The sequence below is a fragment of the Arvicola amphibius genome, chromosome 2 (assembly GCF_903992535.2).
Source record: "Arvicola amphibius chromosome 2, mArvAmp1.2, whole genome shotgun sequence".
NCBI lineage: Eukaryota > Metazoa > Chordata > Mammalia > Rodentia > Cricetidae > Arvicola > Arvicola amphibius.
The window spans coordinates 169,540,262-169,565,958 of NC_052048.2; the positions used below are offsets into that span (position 1 = coordinate 169,540,262).

At 41.0% G+C, this 25,697-nt stretch overlaps 1 protein-coding gene across 2 annotated transcripts in view; it reads left to right on the forward strand.

Annotated features, from left to right (window-relative positions):
- The window catches only part of Cped1 (cadherin like and PC-esterase domain containing 1), a 271,573-nt gene that overhangs the window by 23,876 nt on the left and 222,000 nt on the right, over positions 1–25,697 (forward strand). For both annotated transcript variants that reach the window (XM_038318771.1, XM_038318772.1), the window contains one exon: positions 4,778–4,961. In XM_038318771.1, the coding sequence (XP_038174699.1) occupies positions 4,778–4,961 (184 nt within the window). The remainder of the gene's footprint in view (positions 1–4,777; positions 4,962–25,697) is intronic.

Consider the following 25,697-nt stretch of genomic DNA (forward strand, 5'->3'; position numbering starts at 1 on the left):
CTAATATAAAAGAACAGCTACAATACAATAACTAAAATTTATGTATGTTATAGCATCATTATCATCAGAACATCTTGTTATTGGACATGTTCATATCAAAACTTCATATTCCTTCCAACACAAGCTCTAGAGGTGGGATTTGTTCTTTCAGCAATACATACAACCTTGCACGGGGACAGATTAAAAATCTTGACCCAGTATGTAAAGAAAGCAAATAGCAGAGCTGGAATTCAAGTTCATGTTTTTGATGACCAATCTATCTCTCCGTCTGCTCTCCATGGCTCCATCAGACACTCCCAGGACGTTCTTACAATATCGAGCCTTCGCTTCACCTAAGGTGGTATAAAGAGTTCAGATTTTGAAGTCTTTCCAGCAAAAATAATGTGCTCATCTATAAAAAGGCTCTCAGGTAGTCTAGCAAAGTGACTCCTGAGGAAGAACTTGGCCAATCTCTCAATAAGAAAGGAAGGCAGATAATTCTGGTCAGCAGGGCTATAAGCCTGAAGGTAAGCTTAGCGGAGAGGAGACTACATGCGTGATTCCACTAAAGATTCAAAGACGACTCGGAAACTGAAGACATAATAACAAGTGCTTATTTCCCAACGTGCTGCTTCCCGCATTTAGAATCCTGCATTTGTTGGTGCGGTTGACTAACTGTCCTCACAGTTTCTGTTTCACTGACGTAGGATGTGCACCTGTCATTGGACTAGCTCACTCTGTCCCTGCCCTTTGGTAGTGGGCCACTCTGCTGATACAGTGGGTTATAAATATTACAGGGACAACAGCAGTGTATACTACAGGATACCGCAACACAGTTTTACGGACGATCACATTTCCTTATTTGCTAGAGTCTCAGAAGTGAATTAGGATTTTTGGTCAAGTTATCAGGGTTTTAACAAAACACAGCCAGCAATTCTACATTATCTAAAATGTAGACTAAGATGTGCTGGAGGAAGTTGTACTGCTTTTGATTCAGCTGATGTTGGTTCGGTGAGAAAGAGGAGTGGTAGCTTTCAAAATGCACCCGATTGAAGAGTTAGCTACTCTCTGCTCAAGTCCGAGCCCTGCTGTCCTTGAGCAGGCTGAAGTAGAGAGGAGCATCCTGTGGTTAGGAAACAACACATAGAAAAAAGAGGGACATTCTGGGTCCTTGTATTTCGCTTGAGTGTCAGTGATACATTTGGAGGCATCTGTCTTCCCCTTTCGCCCAGACGCCTGTTTGTTTACTTTGGCCTGGCAAGGGCCACACTTTCCCTACAATCCCACATCTATCAAATGAAACAGCCCATGGTCAGTTCCAGACACTGTTTTGTGAGATTGCTGCTCAATTACATTTTCTCAGGAATTGTGTCAGTTTGCAGATAACTTCTTAGAGTTTAAATAATGCACTGGTTATTTTCTGTCAGCCCGGCATGAACCAGAGTTATTTGGGAAGAGGTAAATTTGAGTGAGGTGATGCCTCCATCAGACTGGCCTGTAAACAAGTCTGTCGGGGTCATTTTCTTGATTAATGGTTGAAGTGAAGAGCTCAGCCCACTGTGGGCACTGCGACCCCAGTCAGGTGGCTCAGTCAGCAGTGTTTCCTCATGGTTTCAGCTGTAGTTCCTGCTTCTAGGTTCCTGCCTTGGGTTTCTGCTACGGCTTCTCTCAGTGATGGATTGTTGTCTGTAATCCAAATAAATACTTTCTTCCCCAAGAAGTTTTGGTTTGGGTCAGTGTTTTTTTTTTTTTTTTTTTTTTTTTGGACAGTAATAGTAAGCAAACTATGACATAATTTCTTCATCCATAAACTACAATATTCCTTAGCATAAAGAAATCGTTGCTGTAGTGTGCTTTTCCCAAAGTACCATGCACAGAAGGTGATTGTGTTCTGTTGTTCCCAGCTACGCTCATCACACTTGCATGTGGCACACATAGCTCAAACTCAGAACATTTTCTTGGCTCCTTGCTCTTTATGATGCATTATTATTTTAAAAACGCAGACATGGTACCTGCTATGTGAAAAGCACGGCTGTAAGTACTTTGCAAGACTTAACTTTTTCACCTAGTAGCACTCTTAGAAGAAAGATGCTGTCAAGGATTGCATAGTTAGTGCTAGAAAGAGTGAGTGACAAGTTTGTATTCTGCACTTCACTGGGCGTGGTCTATACGTTTGCAGAAAGAGAGAGTTTGCAGCTAAGTTGTCAGTGTCTCTTTCAGAACCTCCATCTACCGCCGAAACCCCGCTTATTCCTCTCCTGTTCTTCATTCTCTTCTTTCTCTTCCTGTGCAGCCTCATTGCGTACTTTGACTGATCTTATACTCTTAATCATCCTGCCTCAACCTCGAGTGCTGTGATTTGGGTATGTGTCACCAGGCCCAGCTAAGTGTATTTCTTCTCTCCATAAATATCTTTAAAGATTTAATTCTGCACTACAGATCATTAATTTATGTACCCTCCCTTGTTAAGTATAAGGCATGCACAGTGTTCTGGCCTAGACAATAGAGATAAACCAACAAGGTGATCCTGGCCCAAAAAGAACTGATATGGGGGAGAAATGAACTGATGAGAAATGCCTCCCATAAGCATGCCTGTAGGGCATTTTCTTAATTAATGATTGATGTTGGTGGCTCAACCCCTTGGGCTTGTTGTCCTGGGTTCTATGCGAAAGCAAACTGAGCCCCTCCAGGGCCTCTGCATCAGCTTTTGGCTCCAGGTTTCTTCCTTATTAAAGTTCTTATTCTGACTTCTGTTGATGATGGAAGAATAAGCCAAATGAAGCCACTTGCTCACCATATTGCTTTGATCAAGGTGTTTCATCACATTGATAAAAATCTTAAATAAGACACTGGTATCTTATTTATCACAATTAAAAATTTCCAAGATAGATAGTGATTGAATATTTTGGGATGGTTTGGAGTTCGATGATGAATGAGATGATAAAGACTTTGTAGGCAGAAGGTCTCTGTATGCTATAGAGAGAGAGCAAGTGGTACAAAAGAACAGGATGGAAGCCGGGTATGGAAGTAACTGGGCTATGTGACCAGTGATGGAAGGAAGCTTCTCACAGTCTTGTGGCACTTGGCAAAGTTGTCGATTTGGGGACTGGAGAGATGCCTCAGTGGTTAACAGCGACTGCTTCTCTTCCAGAGGACCAGAGCTTGGGTCCCAGCACTCATGTAAGGTGGCTCTCAACCCCTGAGTCTCCAGCTGCAGGAGACCAGATACTTTTTCCTGGCCTCCACAGGCACTACACATAACTACATACAACCACACATATACATACACAAAATCAAGAAGAAAATCTTTTGAAAACAGAAGTGAAGTCAACCTAATCCGTTAATGGAAATAGTGTTTAAAAAATTAAATACTGAAAACCTTGGGCATCTTATGCTTCCAGCCCACTAAGTGGACAAGCTCTGGATAGCTGTCATTCAAAATGATTTCCCCTCCTTTCCAGCACCCTGCCGCCGCCTCCTCTTCTTTGGCCTCTTATATCTCTTGCATGACCATTGTCCAATCTCATCACTCCCAACAATAATCCAAAAATACTCAGTATCTGCCGTTAAGATATTACAAACAAATTTAAATATCTGCCACCTTCTATGTGTGTATTCAAAAACTCCCTTTATTCGTGGAATAACATGAGCACTGTAGTGAGAAAGAAGAATATGTATCTGGGATAACAATAAGCTGCTATGGGAAGAACCCTAAATTATTAAGTCTCAGCAACCCTTGTTGGGTCACACTTGTTGACTCTTCCTGGCTCATGAAAATGCCTTCAATCTATTGTAATTGAGAAAAACAACAGAGTAGTGGCCATTTTTTTTTTGCCACCACTGCAACAAAATAACAGACAAAATCAATTTATTTTTACTTACAGTTTTAGGGGTAGGGTCCATCACTGTTGAGAAGGCACAGCAGCAGGGGCATGAAATAGGGAGTCATATTGTGTATAGCGACAGGACACCGAGAGAAATGAATGCTGACATTCAGCTTGCTTTCTCATGCACAGTTTCAAAGTCACAACCAATGGCATTATGCTGACAGCCCCAGGGTGAGGCTTCCCACCTCAGCTAAGCCAGTTTAGCAGCACCCTTGCATACGTGCCCAGAGGTTTGAGTAGCATGTGATTCTAGATTCTGTCAAGTTGGCAATCGATATTCATCATCACAGACAACACTGGCAGCCTTTCAGCTCTGCGTTTTGTCAACAGTGCCCTGCACCCATCCTCTCTGAGTCCAGGCCCTACATCATGTTTGCCTAAATCTGATGAAAAGGTAGGCATGGTTGGGACTCCTTTGATGATAGTCATTACTGTTAACTTATGTTTACAGCTGCCTTGTCTTTCTAGGCAGCCGTTCCCCCAAAGGAGCTCTGTTTTTTTTTTTCTTTTTTTTTCTTTTTGGTTTTTTCGAGACAAGGTTTCTCTGCAGCTTTTTTAGAGCCTGTCCTGGAGCTAGCTCTTGTAGACCAGGCTGGCCTCGAACTCACAGAGATCCGCCTGCCTCTGCCTCCCGAGTGCTGGGATTAAAGGCGTGCGCCACCACCGCCCGGCAGGAGCTCTGTTTTTAAACATTCATCTTTCCACAACAGTGAGAGAGTTACTCAGTTGACCTTCATCGCTTGCCTGAGGTTGTCGTCATTCTTGTCAGCAAATAGAGAGTTGCTGTGTTTCATTCCTAGAGGAAATGGGAAGGATAACTTTCCGCATGGCCTTGGTGTGCGTTGATGATGCCCTTCAGTGGGAATTGCTACGTTTCACCTTGGATTTCTGTGCCTTTTTTCTTTCCTTAGATTGAAGAATCAATCGAGACACACTTTGGCCATCGCAGCAGAAGAGCTGTCCTCTTCAGCCCTCCTTCGTATGGTGGAGCCGAGCTTCAGACCCTCCAGTACCTCCTCCATCAGCATGGCTACAGTATTGTCACTGTTGAAGAAAGGCTTGGTGCTGGCCTAGGTCTGGAGCTGCTGGGCCAAGGTCAGAATAATAAGTAGTTCTCAGAGTTACTTGACATATGAACAGGCTCTAGAACATGCTGCTAATTTTCCTCCCTCTAAAACCATTTTACAACACAAGATTTTATCCATGGCCAAACATCTCATAGCGTACACATGTAGCTTCTTTGTTTCTTTTTATTACCTTCTCTCAATTTCCTTTAGTGAAATCTCTTTATTCTTTGAAATTATTCTGTTTGTATTTCCGTAGCATTTTGGAGTCACATAGTTCATATTTAAATGCTACATTAAAAATGTTTATGTTTATGTGTGTGAATACATATTCTGCCTAGCACCAAACAGTTCCATATTTTCAGAAAATTGCCACTTCATTTGATGGCAAGTAGAATGTGCTAGAAATTGTTTTGCCAAACCAGTCGAAATGGGATTCACAGATGTTCTAAATATGAACATAAGGACATTTATTATACATGCCATTAGTGATCGAGTATTTTCATTTCTATCATTTGAAGAGAAAAAATAGGCGATAGGTTGTGAAATAAATTATTTGAAAGAAAACTGAGTACATGATGAAAGGTTGAGAGACCAAAATGAGTAGCAGCTACTACTTCTCCAACAGCTGAACACAGGGCAGGTCCCGCGCTACATTCTGTATTCATGACCTTGTTCAATAGTCTCTGTCACAGCCTGACTAAAGTTAAGAAACATAAATTCTCTTCACATTCCAAAAAAGGAAACTGAGTCTTTGTGGGAAGAAATACCCATAATGCTGCGAGGGAAGGATGGAAGGGAGGTCTGAAGGCCCCCTCTCGTTTCCTGTGTTCTTCTTCATTGTCCCTCGGCTGCCTTAGTCTCTTGTGGTTTGTTATCCTGCAGTGAACTCGTGGGAGGGACAACGACGCAGACTATGCAGTCAGCATAAGCTGCATAAGTCATGTTTTCTTTTTTAAGATTGCACAGTAGAGCCATCCCTCAGTACCCATAGAGGGCTGGCTCTGGGACTCCCTGCAGATATCCAAGTCCGATTTATGAAATAGTGTAGTCTTTACAAATACCTCCCCCCACACACATATTTTGAATCGTTTCTAGATAATTTAAAATATCTAGTACAACACAAATATAGCACATGTCGTTATTATGCATAGGGTATTATTATTCAGGGAATAATGACAATTAAAAAACTCTTCACTTTCAATGCACATGTGAAAACTAAAATATTTGCCAAGGTAGAATTTGGGAAAGTGGGACCTGAAATATGGATAGGTTGTGTGTGCATCTATTTTCTTTTCTTTTTTTCCATAAGAAAGGGAAAAGAAACAATTTGAGTTAACTGCTTTTTCTCAATGGTGGTTTTCTTTGGGAGGGAATTGTCAGGCTCTGGGGCCCCAATGTAGTGAGGTGTCCTTTTGCTGGCTGTGTGGGTGAAAAAAAAATTGCAAAGATGTTTCTAAGAAGGGTAGATGATTCTTGCACTCGATCACCCTTCATACTTGGCTGGTGAAACTCTTGGGGAATAGAATCCATGACACTCATTTGATGAGAAGAAAGGCAATCTTAAGGTATTTATTGTTTGTAAGACAGACCTCTGTGGATGCAGCATCCTGGTCTCTGTCCTGTAGGAATAGCTTAGAGGTCTCAACCAGTGGACCTCTGCCTACAAAGAAAAAAAAGCATAAAGGAATGTGTAAGCCCTGGAATGTCAATAAGAGCTGAGAACAAAGATGGTGAATGTTTTTGAGTTTTGTTGGATTTGGTTCTATAACGAGGGGACAAGCTAAAGTTGTGGGGCATTTGGCAGTGACATCATCAGAACCTCATTAGAATAGGAGTTGGATAAAGAAAATATAAAAAATGCTTAGCTTCTCTCTCATCCCACACTGAGTGTAGTGATTGCATTGCATGCTCGCTGTGTGTCCAGCATACACAGCCAGGTGTTCCTCATGACTGCTACTGTGACCTAAAATCCCAATACCCCACTACGTCTCGATGACGCCCCTCACTTAAGTGTGCATACAGTGTGGAGTATCTGTGCATTTCACCTTCAATTCAACTTTCGTTTTCTACAGCTGCAAAAACAGATGGATTGCATCACCTCTTCCTCTTGATGTCTGTGGGCCAGTCTGACACGGAGGAGGGAGGATTACTTTGCGGCTTCCAAGTCATACGAAAGTGCAAAGGCTGCTTGTAGCAAGAGAACCTGGCAGCTGGAGGAGCTGCTGGGCCCATGGACCAGCAATAACTATGTAGTGTCGCTAGCATTTGTCACGTAGCTGATGATTCAGTTCCCTTTCCAGCACCCCCTCCCCCGCCCCCAGCTTTGAAAACATCTTCCAGCTCAATTTAGCATTCTTTTCCTCTGTTACCTATCCCCTCCAGCCGTAGGAGCAGTTTCACAAGCGGTGGAGTTGAATTTTTTTCTTCAATTTTTTTATTAAAGATTTCCATCTTCTCCCCTCCGCCTCCCCCTTCCCTCCCCTCCCTTCCACCCATACCCCCACGCCACCCTCTCCAAGACAAAGAGCCATCAGGGTTCCCTTCACTATGTTAAGTCCAAGGTCTTCCCAGCTCCCCCTAAGTCCAAGAAGGTGAGCAACCAAACTGACAAGGCTCACAGTGAGCCCGTCCATGCTGTAGAGTTCATGTTCATTGCCGTTGTCCTTGGTCTCTCAGTCCTCCTCCACCGTCAGCCACATTCAGAGAGTCTGGTTTGGTCCCCTGTTCCATCAGTCCCATTACAACTGGACTTGGTGGTCTCCCTTTAGATCTGTCCCACCGTCTCAATGGGTAAACGCATTCCTCACGGTCCTGACTTCCCTGCTCATGATCTCCCTCCTTTTGCTCCTCATCAGGACCTTGGGAGGTCAGTCCGGTGCTCCTATGTGGGGCTCTGTCATTTTCTCCATCCAATGCCAGGTGAAAGTTCTATGGAGATATGCAAGATATTCATGAGTATGGCAATAGGATCTGGACATTTCTGGCACCCTCTCCTCAGCTGCCCAAGGACCTAGCTGGGGGCGTCTTCCTGGACACCTGGGAACCCCTCTAGAGTCAAGTCTCTTAGTTAATGGTGGAGTTGATTTTTAATTTTTTTTTTCATTGTGGAGCACTGTGGAGAGAATGCCTGCAGTAAAACAGCCCTCTGATTCTAATCTGACATATATTATATATGGAATTAAAGAGGAAATCACAGCTTATTCTGTATGACCACCAATTTAACCTGTAAGCTGTGTTTGAATTGTACATGCTACAGACATGTTTTTTCAGAGAGCGAGTCTCATAGTTCCTTGGCGGGCACCTGGTTTACTGCCTCATGACTTTACCTCGTGGGCATCGGCAGAGAAGAGAAGGAAGCCACATGGATGGCTGTGAACTTAGGCCCCCAGGCTGAGCAGCTCGCAAATGGAAACAGCTCAGAAGGACCTGGAGTCCTGTCCTGCCTGCCTTTTGTTTTCCCATTGCATTTTCTTCCTGGTACTAACTTGCAAACTGAAAATGTGACATTAGAGCCACAGTAGATGCCGCCACCAGTGCTGCAGAGGGCACAGGGGCAGGGCGGATGTGTTGATAAAATGCATTTGTGAACAAAGGAAAGTAAGTATGAGACCTATTTTCCTTTTTTTTTTAAAAAAAAAAAAACAGTTATTTTTACCTGCTCTTCTCTCTTGTCCTGACTTCACCCCAATCACTCTGCTGACCTCTCTTTCTGTACTATTTCTAGCTTAGAGACATTTTTTGAAAAGCCTTCATAGGTTGATTAAAAATAATAAAAGTTAGGAAAAATATATAAAGAGGGTCCTGGGCCAGACAGGCAACATTCTACTCTTTAAAGGTGATGTGTGCTGGGAGAATGACTTCAGTTTTGGTGTTGTTGTTTTAGTGTGTCGCGTGTCTGTCTGTGTCCCACTTGTAGGAATGTGGTGAATGTGAACGACCTTAAGGGCTAGAAGATGCGTCCGATCTCCTAGAACAGAAGTCACAGACAGTTGTGAGCTCCCTATGCGCACTGGGAGTAGACGCCCCATCCTTTGGAAGAGCAGCCAGTGCTCTTGACCACTGAGTCATCTCTCCAGGCCCTGGGTTTTTTACTTTACTTGCTTGTATGCTTGATTTTTAATTCTATTTCTTAAGGCACACCATTTGAAAGGAAAAGCTGGCAATTTCTGTTCCTAAATTATGATATGAACCTTTTGGATCCTCGCTCCCTAGGGGTTAATTCCATGCTAGGGGCGTATGATAAGTTGATGGTTCCATTGCGAAAGAATACGGGTTCTTTCATATTCATATGAGTGTAAGTCATTTCAGCTCTGGGTCTCTGCTAAAGGCATTTGTAATATTTACTTCTAAGCAGCATGTGAAATGAATTCAATCACTTCTCTAGTACCATTTGAGAGCAGACAAATGAAAGTCCTGCCAACGTTTTATCTCATTCACAGCTTTGGAATGAGGCCCGAATCGTACATGCTAAGAACATCAACATGAGATTCATCCATGCAGCCATGTTAGGGACCCTGAGCTAAGGGATAGACAATGGGCTCAAGAAGCACAATTCTCCACATTAATTTCAAAAATGAAACTACACAAAATCCTGCCTCCTTCTGCACATTGTCCTGCTTATAATCTAACAGCATAGGTGTTTATAGCCATTATTTTGTCTTTACACTGGTTTTGAGAACAGCACAAGGACAATGGCCCTTTTAGAGCTAAGCTTACAAAATGTCACAGATTGAAAGCCTATTTCCATGGCCTTGCAATGCCTTGCTTTTGAAAAATAGAGCCTATGTCCTTGCGTTCAGGGGATCATATAATTCTCTAAAGAGAAAAGGGAGGTGCTACACATTTTCTCTCTTTCATAGCATGCTGGGCTATTTAAGAAATCAGTGTACAGTGCACAGCAGCCTATGAGGGAGTAGATGTTTTCTAAAAGTTTTAAGCCTTACTCCTTATGTGGAGTTTGAATAAAATGTGGCCCAAGAGACTCTGACTCACAGTAGTTTCTATCGTGGGTCAGAATTATGCATGTGAACTTGAAGTGTGGTGTGTATGCAGCATTTTTTCAACTTTCTAATCCATCTCAAACTTTCAATCTGTGTGTTACAGACCGAAGCTGATATCAAAGCCACGGAACTGGAATAACAATTATGCTTTCTTCCTTTAGGGTTTTTCTATGGAATATTTTTCTGAAAAAACACAAAAAGGAAAAGGCCTTGCTTTGCAAGGTTGGTTAAACCTGACCATTCGGAAAGAATTCTATGGATTTCAGCAAAGCATATTATAACACAACTACCAAAATGGAGATATGAGATTAGGACTCATATTGGATATTCCTTCTTAGCTACAATAATGTGGGCTTAGCTGTGGGCCTAACTTTGCCATTAAGGCGCCAAAGATATAGAACAACAACTGAAAGTTTTACTCTCAGGAAGAAAGAAGCAAATGTTAATTACAGCTACTCCTTCCAGCCTCCCACACAACCGAGTAGTGTGTATGTGTGTGTGTGTGTGTGTGTGTGTGTGTGTGTAAAACACATATTATATTATTGCATATATATTGCATAATATATATGGAAATATTACATAGACAACACTAAGTAGTGCAATGAATCAAGAGCCAGAGAAACATTTCTATTGCAAAGTAAACTCCATATTTTGGTTCTTTCAGAACCCTCTAGAATGGGCTGGAGTAGCCCTTGTCAGTGGGCTACAGGGAAGCCATTGCTAGGACAGGCTGCGGGACGTACTATGATAGGTAAGGCTCAGCATTTGTATTACCATTGAGCATGACATGTCATGTTCTGAAGAACAAGAAATTTACCCAAATGTGATCTTGGGACCCACTGATAAAAGACTCCATTTATAAGGTAAGAGATACAATCACTAATTAATAATAATAATAATAATAATAATAATAATAATAATATTAAAAACTAGAGTAAAGAAGATAGAAAACTGCTTCCTTCCCTGTTTCATGTCTACTTTTCCTTCTTTGCTTCCTTCCCTCCTTTTTTCCTTCTTTTCTTTCTCTACCTTTTAAATGTCACAAAAATTCTCTCGCTTAAGCTTCCTGAGTGCTGGGGTTATAGGCCTGAGCTACCATAGCCAACTTGTTTAATATTTTAAGTTATATGCACTTGTTCTTTCAAACTAGTCATGTAGACATATTTCAGAGCCAATCTTGTGTGTGTGTGTGTGTGTGTGTGTGTGTGTGTGTGTGTTCAGACTTTATCTTTCAAAGTTTTGTTTCGTGGCCCAGGTTTGTATAGAAAAAAGGCCTTTGCAGATGTTTCTTTAGCATCTTACTCTTCTGATCTTCATCTGAAACCTTCATGGTTGGAAAAGTTACTCAAAATGTTCTTTATTCTTTGTATTGAAAGTGAATAAATAAGGTAGCTGAGATCTCAGTTATCTGCAAGTGCTGGCTTAGTTTCTTCTATTGCTGTGACAAGTACTTCCACGGAAGCAGTTTGGGAAGAAGGGCTCATCTTCACTGGTCACTCAAGGTACAGGCTGTTGTTTCAGGGAAGTCAGGTGGTCAGAGTGTGACTCAACTGCTTACCAGACCGCCACCATCAGGAAGCAGAGATGCAAGGATGCCACTGTAGCTCAGCTCCCTCTCTCCACTCTCAGAGTCCAGAATCTCAGCCAGGGAATGGCACCACCCACAGTGGGCAACTCTTCCCACATCAGTTCATCCCCACAGGCATACTCATAGGCTGGTCCTCTAGATGATACTACATCTTATCTAGTTGATAATTAATATTAACCATCCCAAACTCTAACAGCTTTACCACCAAAACTGCTTCCGTGGAGGAGTGATGGACTTTGGGGATGGAAAATGTAAGCTTTAGAGTAAGTTAGAAGCACAGCTGTGGTCCCTAGGCTTATCGTAACATTCTAAATGCACATATAAATTTGGGTGAGTTACTTAACCTCTCTGAGCCCCATTCACATCATATTCAAAGTGATGCTTTGAGAATAGTACATAGTAAGTCTCTAGGAAAGATAGATAATATTGTGTGATCTAGTCACAGAGAGGAGAACAGGATGTTCTTCTGTGTGGAAGTAGATTTGAGGTAGGACCTAGTAGAAGGGTTTGCTGATGGTGTCACTTAGGGCTAATGGAACAGTATAGATGTTCTTCAATTTCGAAGCCCTCAACCTACATGTTCTCATGAGATAGTTTGGGTTGTAAACTTGAAGTTTAGATACAATTTCTTAGAATACCCTAAGCTCATATTTACAGTCTGGAAGCTCCCCAAATTCATCAATGAGCTCTTTCTGCTTATCACTTACAATCATTCCTTCCACATAGAGATAAATACGTATTGACTATAGAAATAAGTGGCGGTAGAAAGTACATCAATCCTTAGGCTTCAAGACTGGATATCTCATGAAATATTTCTTACAATTTAGTTTGTAAAATATTTATTATTTATTTTGATTTTCTTTTTGAGATAGGGTCTCATACATAGCTTAGGCTGGCCCAGAACTCAGTATATAACCCAGGCTAGTCTCAAACCAACACTCCTACCTTAGTTTTCTGCTATTACAGGCATGTGCTTCCACACTTGGATTAACTATTCTTATATAACTTTAGAAGAATATTGATATTCTACTCGCAGGCTATTCTGGTGTTATGGCAACAATAGCACAAGTCTAGCAATGGCAACCATAGAGCTGGTATTGTATACGCCATCTAAGTCTAGACCTAGAACTACTGTACTCTTTGGGCAGGGAGTTTCAAGGGTCTCTTGTCTTCTTTGCCTGTTGCTTTTTGCAGAGGTCAGATGAATCCAAACATACATAGATGCAGGTACTCTAAACTTTGAGCAGGTAAATGGACAATATAAACTCAAGCAGAGAGGTCAGGGCGTTTGTAGAGGCCACATACTTAGATATGATGGTTAATTCTCTGAATGCTTACTAGTGTGTAAAACAAGGTAGCAAACAGTATTGCCCAAAGATGTTTTCCATGGAAGAGAACATGAAAATGAGCATATGGCTTTTGATTTTGTGAATCTAAAAAGCAACAAGAATAAGTGTTCCAAGCCTCCCTCTTGTCCCCAGGGCCTGGCCATGTCCTCTGCGTTATTCTTTGCCATTCTTTCCTGGTGTGAAGTAAAGGGCTCATTGTGTGCTGTTCTACTCGTTCCTTCAAAAGACATATTCTATGAGCTAGGATTTTCGTAGTGTGTCTCTCACTCAAGCAAAAGACAGAGGCACCATCAAATCCTTCATTTTCGTACCATCCATGAGCTGTTTAGTAAATCACAGTCTTAATTCACAGACTGGTACAGTGGTCTAAAAGAGAATAGATATTTTCTCAAAATTATTGACCTGCTTCTGGGGTGGACTTCAAGTAATATGTCCAAAAGAGTCTGGAAGAATGTATTTTTTGTCAAGCCAGAATTATTTATGGATCTTTGGAGAAGACATACTTTTCCAGTTGCAGCAGAAATCAGAAATCAGCAAGAATCAGAAAAAAAATAATAGAATATTTCAATCACAAAGACTGTTTCTGAGAGAGCCTCATGTAGCTCTCAATATGTTTGCATTCCCATTTTTAATGGAAGACTGTAATGCAAGGCTTACTTGAAGTAAATCTAGACTAAGGATGAGTATCCTTAACCCAGTCAGAATTGTCCTCATGAAAAAGTCCATCTCTCACAGTCGGAAAGTTTGGGTAGAACAGAAACAAGTCTGCAATGCAGTAACACACACACACACACACACACACACACACACACACACACACAGGAGATAGAAAGCAAGAAAAAACGTTAAACCTCTTGTTATCAGGGCACATTCCTTTAGTCTTAGATTCGATCTGGTGTTGTACGAACAGATGAGAAAAATGAAGCAAAGGAAGGGATGGAAAAATCACTAGTCTGGCTCCAACTGGGGCTGGTCCCCTTTGAGTGTTTGTGCACATGTATGTTAGGTACTTCCATGGATAACTTAAATCTTGAGAGTGTAATGAACTTCTCATTCCTTTCCCTCCCCCATCCCTCATCTGCACCCTGCTGTCCTTTTGACTTTAATTTGCTCTGAAACTATTAAGCAGGAAGACAAGTGAGCAGAGGTCACATTTGAAAAGGTGCAGTGTGTTTTGTCTGGTCTACGTTCCACCTAGAACACATCTTACATGAGTTTTTTATTATGTGAATAATGGGCTCAGGGTAGTATCGGAAGTGCTTCTGAACGTTAGCTAATCAAAGCAGGGCTTTAAAAAAAAGGAAGAAAGAAATTGAATCAAAGAAACTTATAAAGCTATGCTGTTCTATTTTATTGTATTATGACACTTAGTAATTGTGTGTCCGGGTTTATTGTTATGTTCCTCAGTGCATATGGAAATACTGATGTATTTACAGGCAAACAGAATTTGTTCTTTAATTGGCACAGTGGAGCACATGAAATTGTTTATATACCCTTAACTGCATTGACTTGTTTATACTATAACTCAAGTTCAATTTACTTTAATGCTGAAGAAATCTTTCTTATTTGTAAAAGTTGGGCTTGGAGTGACCTCCTGTTCTTATGTTTCCTTTACCCTCCACGGTACAAAGGAAACACAAGCCAGTGTCTATCATCCCCTTTCTCTCTTTGTAAAAGCACAGTCATAATTAAACCGCTTCCTTAAGTGAATTCATTCTTGAAAAGAAAATAGCAACCAGATGTTTACTGACATCGTAGTGTTTCTCCCTTAAGCCTAGCCTTTTAGTAATTGTTTGATCTTCATAGAAACCAGATTGGGTATGTGACTTTTCCAAAGCTGGGAACTATTTAATAATACTTTGAAGATATTCTCTCTAAACTATTTTGTTCAATGTACTTCCCTTCTACCAATAGGTTGTTTTTGTTTTTTTAAAATGCATCATTGAACTTTTTATAAATCATTTATTTCAAAGCATTATTCTTTTTATATAGTTAGTATGAAAGATTTAGAAACAATAAGTTAAATATTTTGTTTGGTTTTGCCCTAGACTAAACCGCTTTAAATGGCAGATATAATTTGTGAAAATAAGTAGTATCTGTATATGTTTAGATTGGAAAGACTCCCAGAAAGAAAAACAAAGTGTCATCTGGGATCTTTCAAGGGACAGTGTTTATGCATTAGCTGATGGGGACAATGGGACTCCAAGTAATGGGTGTGCCCGCTTCACTAACGAGGATGCACTAACTACCTCATTAGTGATTAGAGTCCTAAAATATTTGAACTACTTTTTTTTTCAATTCAAGAGTTTGGCAACATCAGATGGTATTTCCAGGGCTACCTACTAATATTTGTAACATTTTTGCTTTCTAATCTCGGTATCATAAAATTGTTGAAACTGCCTAAATCACTCTCCTTTTAGACACCCCTTCTGCAAATTAATTAAGATCGCTCCTTGATGTTCTTCAAAAGCTTTCGTCTTTTCTAGCTGAAGAGCTCTAGAGAGAGTCTCTGTTGCTATCCAGGCTACAGTAAAGGAAACAGAGTTGTGGGCAAGTGATGTCATCTCTTTGGTGAATGATTCCCAACTGGCACCTGAGCTGGCTTTTTACCATACCCACAGCCTGAAAGCAGAAAACTTCAACCAGAAAACTCGTCCTAATATGACAATCAAGACACTGCTTTCATGAGTTATTTTTGGTAGAAGGACAGATTTGAGTGCATGATATCAAGCATACGTTAAATTTTATGGAATTATTTTAAAATCATGAAATTAAGCATTGATGCAAATTCACTGAGACAGTTTCTCAGTTCTCTTACTATTACCCTAAAAGTGCCAAATCTTGTGCGTTATGATGGATTGAAGACCATCTTTGCCCTGAGGAGGGGCTAGCTAGCAGACATTTTGTTAATTTTGTTAATCTTTTATTCTTTGACTCATTCGTGCCATTTTAGCTAGTTTCTTCCAGTTTGTTTTAGTATTGCGTATATGCATATGCTTTTACAGCTGTGTACTTGATATTGGATAACCAGTTAAGGCCTCATGCCTGCAGAACACTAATTCTCCTATCAATAAGTACTCATCATCTAAGTTTGCTACCCCATGAGATTTTTTCCTACCCATGTGGGCAAATCAGTTGGTTTTGTTATTGTTCGGGCTTCATTTAGCTAGTCATATTGTTAAGATTTCATAGCTATGACTTCCATAGCATATCTAGAAGATACCATTTCTGGCGGGAGGTGGTGGTGCACACCTTTCATCCCAGCACTCAGGAGGCAGAGGCAGGCCAATCTCTGTGAGTTCATGGCCAACCTTGTCTATAAGAGATAGTTCCAGAACAGGCTCCAAAACTGCAGAGAAACCCTATTTCAAAAAACAAAAATAAAAATAAACAATTTCACAGTGGACTTCCTGGCCCTCTGGACCTTTTGCTCTTCTGAGATGTTCCCTGAACCCTACTTAGATGTAGGGGTTCTGTTAGATGTATCAAGTAGGGTTGGACACCACATGGTAAGTTGTTCTCTGCATTCAAATAGTAGTTGGGAGCTCTAAGAGACCCCCAAAACAGTGTAGCTTATTGCTGTTTCTTTTGGTTACATTTTAAAATCTGAAAGTAAGTCCCACTGTTGAAGACACCTCATACTTCAGACACAGGAACCAGAGGATTTTAGATAGAACTGCCCTGAAATCCTACTCCCCGAGGATTAGCTTTCCCAGTGCAGGAAGGAGCTCTGCAAGCTGCCGAGGGAGGAATAATCAATACTCTGTAATACTTATGAACCATTCCTATGAACGTCAGCACTGACCAGCACAGCAAGATATCCTTCACAGTGCAATAGTGGTACTTCTGTCATGGCAGTAACCAAGCGCTGTCTAACTGGACTTAAACCCACTAAACAGGAGAGAGATAAAGCCTGGTACTATAGGTGTAGCCTACTACCTATGACTAATGAGGTCATGGAACTTAAAGGAGAACCTACTACTGCCACTCTGATAAGCCAGTGTAATTCCTAACTACATTCTAAATATTTACCCATATCCTCATAGTAACTGTGGCTCTCACTGCCCCCCCCCATCAATGGTGCTATTTTTTTCTTCAGAGAAAACGGAGACTGCTACTGAAAGTCACAATTGTTTCTTCTATCTTTCTTTGTGCTCTTCCTTCAAATTATAGGTATTCTCCAAGACATTTATCTGGATCATTCTTTTTGCTCTTTGTCTTGGTGGCCCATCTTTTTTTTTTTTCTACTTTGTAAGCTCAATAATTTACCTATTAAATCCTAATCTGCCCCTGTAGGCATACTTTTGAGATGTAAACAGTTCTGGGCGTCTATCAGACATTATTTATTTGGTACCTTGCCTGGGCATACATGAGAGAAAATGGACTATCTTGCTACCAATACCCGCTGTTCTTGTCTGAATTTTTTCTGTACTTAGTTCTATGTTCCATCTCCCTCTTGGGGTCTACAGGTCAAGGTCAGGCTCTATCCTCCCTCTACAGCACACATCAGCCACTGATCCTGCATGCTGTGCCTCAGCCAGGGCTCCACCTTCCTACAGTTGCTTTGGTGCTCCCTGTGTGTGCCTCTTTATTCGTAAAGTAAAAACCCTATTTCCTAACGTGTCATACAGGGATTTCTAAACCAGGGTGTCTGATGCTTCCATCCCTGCTATAACCAGCCTGTTCACACCTTTAAATAATTTAAGGGAATTAAAAATATTTTAAACCAATGCTCAGGCCTCACTGGAGGAAATTAAGTAAGAATTTGCTGTGAATGGAATGAAGGTGGATATCATCGTTTTTAGAAATTATTTCCCTAATGGCATTAGCAGGTATTGAGAATGGTGAACTGTAGCAATTTACATGATCACATTTCAAAGCTTTCTACACAACATGACTGTCCAGGATTTTGATTCCTAGGGTTCCCTCTGTATAACTCTGGTTTTGGTGGTGGTGGTCAGTTTTGGCCTTGTTGTTTATTTCCAACAGAAGAGTCACATATTAAAACAGAAAGCCAGTGAGAGACTGGCTCTCACATCCTTTCTGATGGCTGGCTCCTAATTGACCTAAGGACTTCTTCTACAAGGTCCCACTTTATAAATATTTCAAGCCACTTCCCTCCACTCCAGCAAGGACTAGGATTTCAAGATGCAAATGTTTGTGGGATATACAAACCATACACAGACCATGGGATTTCCTGTATGTAATTTCTTAAACTCGATGAGAATGCAAAAATTTCCTTGTAAGTGTTCTTCAAATTGGAAGTAGTAAACCAACTATCTAAGACTTCCTCATATTTCATCCAAACATCCCAGATGCCTAGAGAATGTTTTGTGCTATTTGAAAATTAATATCACATATTTATCTTTTCTTTCCATCTGTAACATTAACAGCATAAACCGAGAATATTTTATTATCCACTGACATGCTTTTCAGCATAACATAGCATCTTGCATGTACTTAGTGGATATACAATTGAAAGAAATAAACCTACATGTATATTGATAAAGTAGCTATTTCATGTACAGTTTAAGGTACAGTCATTGGCACTAATGGGACTTAGCCAAATGACAGAGCAAAGCCTGCTGTGCTTAGAGACTTGTCTGTAGATAACTAACTGAAGGCCTGATGAAGACGCTCTGGAACCTTTGCAGCTTCTCCAAACACTTCTGTTTCCCAAGGGGAAAAAAGGCTACCAACAAGTTAATAATAATGTCTTCATAGCATATAAATAATGATAATAACGTTTCCACAGCCATGACTTTTTCGTCTGTCTTCGAGAAAAAATATGAAAGGATACATATGAATCTTAACATTTGTGCAACAAAATATTCTCGTTAGAACAGAGAACTCTTGGAATTAAAAAACTCTTGTTAGCATTCCACTGCCTTATCAGAATGACCAAGCAGTGACTAAGGGCATAACAGATAGAGAGGTCCCTGGTGGGGCGGGCTTGCATCTCCCCTGGCTAGCACCACATGCTGACCGTCAGAAAGCCAAGGGAATTCCTGTCTGAGTGTTTGCTAAGAACACAGGTTGGCAGAGATCCACCACAGTGCCTGCTTATTTCCCCGTATCATGGTTCTCAGACTTGGCATGCTGCAGAACTTTCTGGAAGTCTTTGCTAACTGGCAGAGCGCAAGCTCAACTCTTACAAGATCTGACTCAGTGGGGGAAGGAACACAGGTGAACTTGGATTCCTGGCAATGCTATTTTCTGGTCCTGTTGATGCCACTGTACTAAGTCCTTGGCTACTGTGTGTTGTCAGCATGTTTAAATCCATATAGCACAGTGTGCTACTCATTCATACAGTCACATGTGATACTCATCCCTAGAGCCACCATGTGATACTCATCCCTAGAGCCACCGTGCCATACTCATCCCCATGGCCGCTGTGACATACTTGGCTACTGTGAGTTGTCAGCATGTTTTGTTCATAGAGCCACCGAGTCAGGAACACTGAGTGTTTCCTTTCCCATTGGTCTGTTTGCTCAGGGGTGACTAATTAGCACTTATCCATCATCAGGAGAAACAGCACATTAGGGTTCATCAGCAAGGTAAGATTTTGTGTGATGCCTGAACTACCCAATTCATAAATGGGCACAGCATGGAAATAACACAATGAAACATGTTTTTGCTTGTGTTATAGAAATAAATCTGATTACCCATTAAGTATCTTTTTAAAACATAATTTCTTATTGATTCTTTGGGAAATTTGCATCATGTACCCCAGGCCCACTCATTTCCCAGTCCGTCGGTATTCACCCTTCATTCACTCTTGCAGCTCCCCCCAAGTAGACCCCCAGAGGAAACCTTCAAAAGAATTTAAAAAAATAAAATCATAAAAATACAAACAAGATGATTAATTTTAAAACAAACAAAAATCAAGCAAACCAATAAAACTACTTCACTCTTCTGTCTTTCCCACCTCTCCATCACCTCTTCATTCCTCTCAGTGGCACTGGGAGCTGCCGTATCGTGCAGTAGACCCTTTGGTCCAAACAGCTTTACTTTCAAATGTTTCTTGTGTAATGTGTTGTTGGTCAGGCTCAAGACCTCTGACTGCTCATACACACTGACACTGGAACCTCAACGAAACTCCTCCCGGATATCCTGCAGTTGCCCCAGTCATGGAGATCCTGCATCTATGGATCCATAGGACCGGTCAGTCCCTTCATGCACTCCAGCAGGTCAAAAATAGGGTAGATGTTGGGGAATGCCAACTCAAGTCATGGATGTGTATATAATAATCTAGAGTACCTTAAGCATATTCAGTGGGAGCTGGGTGTGGTGTCAAATGCCTTTAATCCCAGCGCTCAGGAGGCAGAAACAGGCAGAACTCAGTGAGTTCTAGGCCAGTCTAGTCTACAGAGGAAGCTCCAGGTACCCAGTATCCAGGCCAACACCTGAGGCCATGTTGGTGCCTAAAGGTCATGCTGCTGCCAGAGCCACACAGTTTGGAGTGGCCTGCACTGTCACCCAGAGCCATGGTGAACTCTGGTCCAGAGCTCTGGACAGGGACCGTGCCCGAGTCTATGGCCCTATCATAATCAGAGTCTGTGCTGATGTTCGTGGTTCCTGTTCCCATAGAAGGCTCTGAGACTGTCTGGGGTCTGAGTCACCACCTGGACCATGTTAAAATCTGGGGACCAGGCTGCTGCTGGGCCCATGCTGGGAGGTCAAATCTGGGAAGAATCGCTCAATTTTTTTTTCTTATTTAATCTCTGTTTGATAGGAAAGTGTAGAGATTTTTATCAGAAGTTTTGGCTGGATTGTCTGTGAGGCTGGACCAACTCAGCTAGCAGCTTTGAAGTTGTTTTGAATTCAGAATTTTGAGGGAACTGCAACAGGGGCATTTTGAAAGGCTGACTCACCCAGGCTATTGGTCTTTATTGGTGTCTTTTTTTTTCTGTTTTTAAGTCCATAAACTTTTAAAGGTAACACACATATCTGCATTAACACATGTATGGAATGTGTGGTGTGTACATGTCAGCTAAGGATGCTTTTTTGGTTTGTGTTTGAGCAGGTAAAAGGCATATGTCAAATTTATAAGTCTGTTTGGACTGCATAACCAAACCTCTGTCCATGCCATATGAAAGAATTGCACGTAAAAAGAAGTCATGAGGACCCAGTAGCCAACGATATTCATCATGTCTCAGCCAGTCTCAGAGCTGTTCCCATGCAGAGGCATCAGCATACATGTTACCACTTCTGTAGTCTTTCCTGGTCTTCCTCCCTCATGCCTGCAGCCAAGATTCTAACGAGGTCTTCCGTAGGCAAATCTGATCTCTATTAGCTTTGAAGGAATCCACTGCTTTTCCTTTCCCGTGGAAACAAAGGCAAAACCTCTCCCCTAGCCCAACACATTCCCCTCTTTGAACTTTTATTTTGAAACCAAGACATTAGTAAAGTGTCTAGGCTGGTGTAAGGCAGCAGTCCTTTCCATAATCCAGTGTCTCCCAGCAGCTGTGAGTCTCTGTTCGTTAACATTCAAAAATTTAAAACTAACAAAGCACAATAAAATGTCTAACCCTTCATGTTATAATACTTTCCATCCTTACGTGGTTTTATTTTATTGTTCTTAAACTATTTTTCTTTTACGATGGTCTATATCCATTTTTATTGTATCTGCTTAAAGGATTTCTCAGTCCAGACCCCTTTACTGTGCACCTGCAGCCTTCTCTGACCATATGAGCCAACTCTTAAACCTGCTGAGGGCCTCCACACATGGTACTGGCTGGCTCAAGCCGGCAGACAGCCGCTGGAGCTGTGTCTCTATGTGGCATGGCCTGCCTGAAAAACTGTGGGACTAGGAATCCACGTCTGACTCTGTGTTTGTGTGTTTGGACCTTTTTTATTTTTTTAAGATTTCTCAGGACCAATGCGGAAATACGTGCCTGACATTGGCACCATATGTAACCAGTCTTGCTCTGTTCCTCTGGCCAGCTCCCACATAATGATACAGAGACTAGTTATTAACTATGAAACTTTGGCCTATAGCTTAGACTTGTCCCACTAGCTCTTAGAACTTAGGTTAACCTGTTTTTACTTATCTATATTTTAGCATATGGCTTTTTTTGTGTGTGCATGTCCAAATTGTTCTGCCTCTCCTGCTGTCTCCTCTGTGCCTAGCCTAGACTATTCCCTTTCCTTCTTTCCCCAGAAATCCCACCTATACCTCCAGCCTAGCTATTGGCTGTTTAGGTTTATATTACACCAATTACAGAAACAAACCGTCACATAGTGTCTATAGCCAGAAATGTTGCAGCATGTTTGTTCCCACAAACAGCCATTTTGGCTGACCCAGATGAGGCTAGAGAGACACAGGAAGTAATGGGGAGAGGCTAGGAAAGATTCACAGCTCTTTTAATTTAGGAAAATAGAGAGGAAGGTCAGCTGATCATTTCTTCAGAGCTCTATAGCTCTATAAAGCTTATACCCTAATATCTGAGTACATACCTAACTTTATTAGTTAAAAAAAATAAAAGTACCCACTATAAGCACCCATACCTCCAAAGTAATATAGCTCATACATGAAGATGAGGTGATTTCCAAGGTCTCTCTCTCTGTCTCTCTGTCTCTGTCTCTCTCTCTCTCTCTCTCTCTCTCTCTCTCTCTCTCTCTTTCTCTCTCTCTCAGCTTTTAATCAAGAGAGATATCTCAGCTGTTATGGGAGCAGACTTTCTTTCTTACAGGAGACTCAAGTAAAGATCCTAGCACTCAGATCAGGAAACTCAAATAACTCCAGGTCTGTGGGATGCGTTGCTCTCTTCTGGCCACTGAGGGCTCTGCACTCTCATTCACAACCCCACAAACACACAGACAGACAGACAGACAGACACACACACACACACAGACACACACACACACACACAGACAGACAGATACACACACACACGCACACATGTGTGTGGGCGTGCACACACACATACTTTCACATAACTTTAAAAATAAAAATGAACTCTTAAATCATGTCATATTCTCAGAAGATATAAAGAAAGTACCCATATCCTTCCTTTTAGTTTATTACATGGTTAGATTATACCTTTAAACTGTTCCTTCTTCTGTTACTATAAAATACAGCTTGTCTATAATATGTGTATTGTATTTTGAATATTAGAAGGTATAAATGAATTATTGGGTTGGTGGATTCCGATCTTACTTCTACTTACATACAGTATTGGTTCCTTGGGAGTTTAAAGTCTTACCTGTTACCACATTTTTAAGACCTGATAACATTCAAACTGACACACATTTTTATTTTATGAAGATTATTTATGCAGTAATTAAACAATATTATATACTTGTGCCATTTTTAAAGGTAAGTTTTTATTTGTAAGACTGATCAGTATTTGGATATACATAGAAAAGCTAACCTAAAAGCCAAAATTAAAGAGTTTCTGAAAATCAAAAAATGCCAGGAAAGACAATTCAAAATGTGGCATGACACTTTATAATCTTGGCACAGGCAAAGTCCAAAACTGGCACTATCATCGAAGGCTGATGGGGATTCTAAGAAAAGCAGCTTTCATACATTATCCGTGGAGATGTGAAAAATATTTTTTTTGAGAAAGTTGTCTGGCCTATCTGTAAAATTGAAAATACTTACACTTTTGAAGTAAATAAATTTGTTCTAGAGAAACCAATATAGTAGAAGTTGAAGCATCAGACAGTTGCAAAATTTATGCATAACTATTAACATTATAAGAAATAAGAAAATGATTTTAAATAGTGACAAGTCAAAGGAATAGATTGCACAGAAAATTCTAGTAATAAATGCTTAAGGGGAAAACAGGGTAATGGGATCTAAGCACCCCTGTAAACGTGGAAAGTTAACACGAAGACACCATGTGAAACTGTGACTTAGCAAAATTCTGTTAAAATATTTTGGATATAATATGCTCCTTAATGCATCGGAACAATCCACTTTAATAGTACTTGGCATAGTTTTGCATTGAGCTGAGTGTTCTTCATCTCAAAGATGACAGAATTATTAGCCTCAGGAGACACTTCTGATATACTCTTGGCTTCTGGGAGCACTGCCAGTTTGTGAAAAAAAATGTGAAGTGTGTGAAACGTGTCTTAGGTGATAGCCTTGTCCACCCCTCCCTCACCTCCCTGTTTCAAATATCCAGTTTGGGGTGCCAAGTCTTGGAATGGTGTCCAGGTTGTCCCTACCACTTGGGATCGACTGCTTCTGTTCCTGAGAATGGATTTCTCTCCATCATGTTTCAGAACCATCATATCACCTGTCTATGCAGATTCTCTTGCTATGCCAATGAGAGTCGTTGCTGCCCCTAGTTTAGGGATGTAGATGCAGCATGATAGCTGAGGCCCCCATCTTCCTTAAATTGAAACCTCCAGTGAATGGCTTTTGGGTTTCCTCCTACTATGGAACCAAGGTCTTCTGAAGGTGTATGGGGGGCGGGGGCAGAGCCAAGGAAAATATAGACTGTATGTTTCAGGTTGCTCTTGTGTCTCTCTGTTCAGAAGCCCTGGTGGTAGGCTGATGAGATGCAGAATCTTTCTTATCTTGTTCACTGAATGTTCACCACTTGGGTCTAAAATGTCCATCTGTCTGCATCAACTTGCAAACAAAAAAGGTTAGCAAATCTGAAGACAGGACTCTAGATACATTGAATAGGAACTATTTAACCCTAGTCTTTCCCCAATTGTTGAATTTTATTTGTTCAGACTTAGCTTTCCCCTAAACTTTTGAAATGACCCTGAGCAAGCTTATTAGATTATTTACTACTTGATAGGAGAGTAGAAGATAGAACGTTCCCTATTTAACCTCACAAGAGTGATACAATTGGGTAAGAGAAAACTCCAAAGATGATTGGAAATAAATATGTCTGGATAGGAGATGTTAGTCACCCCATACTTCTTACAGCATTTGGTAATAAGCCACTCAGACACACTTGGTTCTTTTCGCCATGTTTTTGAATTATATTTTCTCAAGCCTTACTTCTCACTGTGCTGAATCAATATAGAATTATTCCTGGAAGCAATTAGGAACCAATGACTCCTACCTCCCTCTCAGAGTACTGACAGTCCCCAGGAAATTACTGGGTCATGTTGGAACAGATAAGACTAGGTTCTATTTAATGCCTCTTAAAGAAGTCTTGCAAAATAACTTTAAATAGAGCAGGAAGGAATCATATAAGAAAATGTCACAATGTTAATTATAAACTAAGACCCGTTTTGCTGTCCTGTGGAATTTCGTATAAGGAGTGTCTGTCACAAAAACCATGTCAAGCACTGAAGTAAAAAAAAAAAATAAACAGTTTAAAAAGGACATTACCATAGTCAGGTCTGTGTACGTCTCAGAAGTTACACTAAACACTCACGCTTTATTCAACACACAGGTATCTATTAAAAGAACATTGGAGGTCCCCATAATTGTTGTTGGTAGTGAAATAAGCATGAGAGGCAAGTAAGACCTTTCAAAGGATTACTGGGTAGAGGCATACATCAATGTTCTCAAATCTGCAGCGGTCTACAAGGCAGAAACAATGTTTTTCGATACAAAATCATGAATTCTTGATGTGGAAAATCAACAACAGTGTCATCAGTTAAACACCGTGAGAAGCATGATGTCTTGAGCTGGGCATCTTGGCATGTGCCAATTACTCAGAAAGCTGAGGCAGAGCCCCACAAGTTCATGGCACCCCTTTACCACATAATTGATTCAAGGCCAGCTTGAGGTGCATAACGAGTTCAAGATGAGCCTGCTGTACACAATGAGACTGTCCCCCCAAAACTTTTTGGAAGGGAAGAAATGATTTCTTAAGCAAATAAGGAAATCAAGAGCATTCAGCAGAATG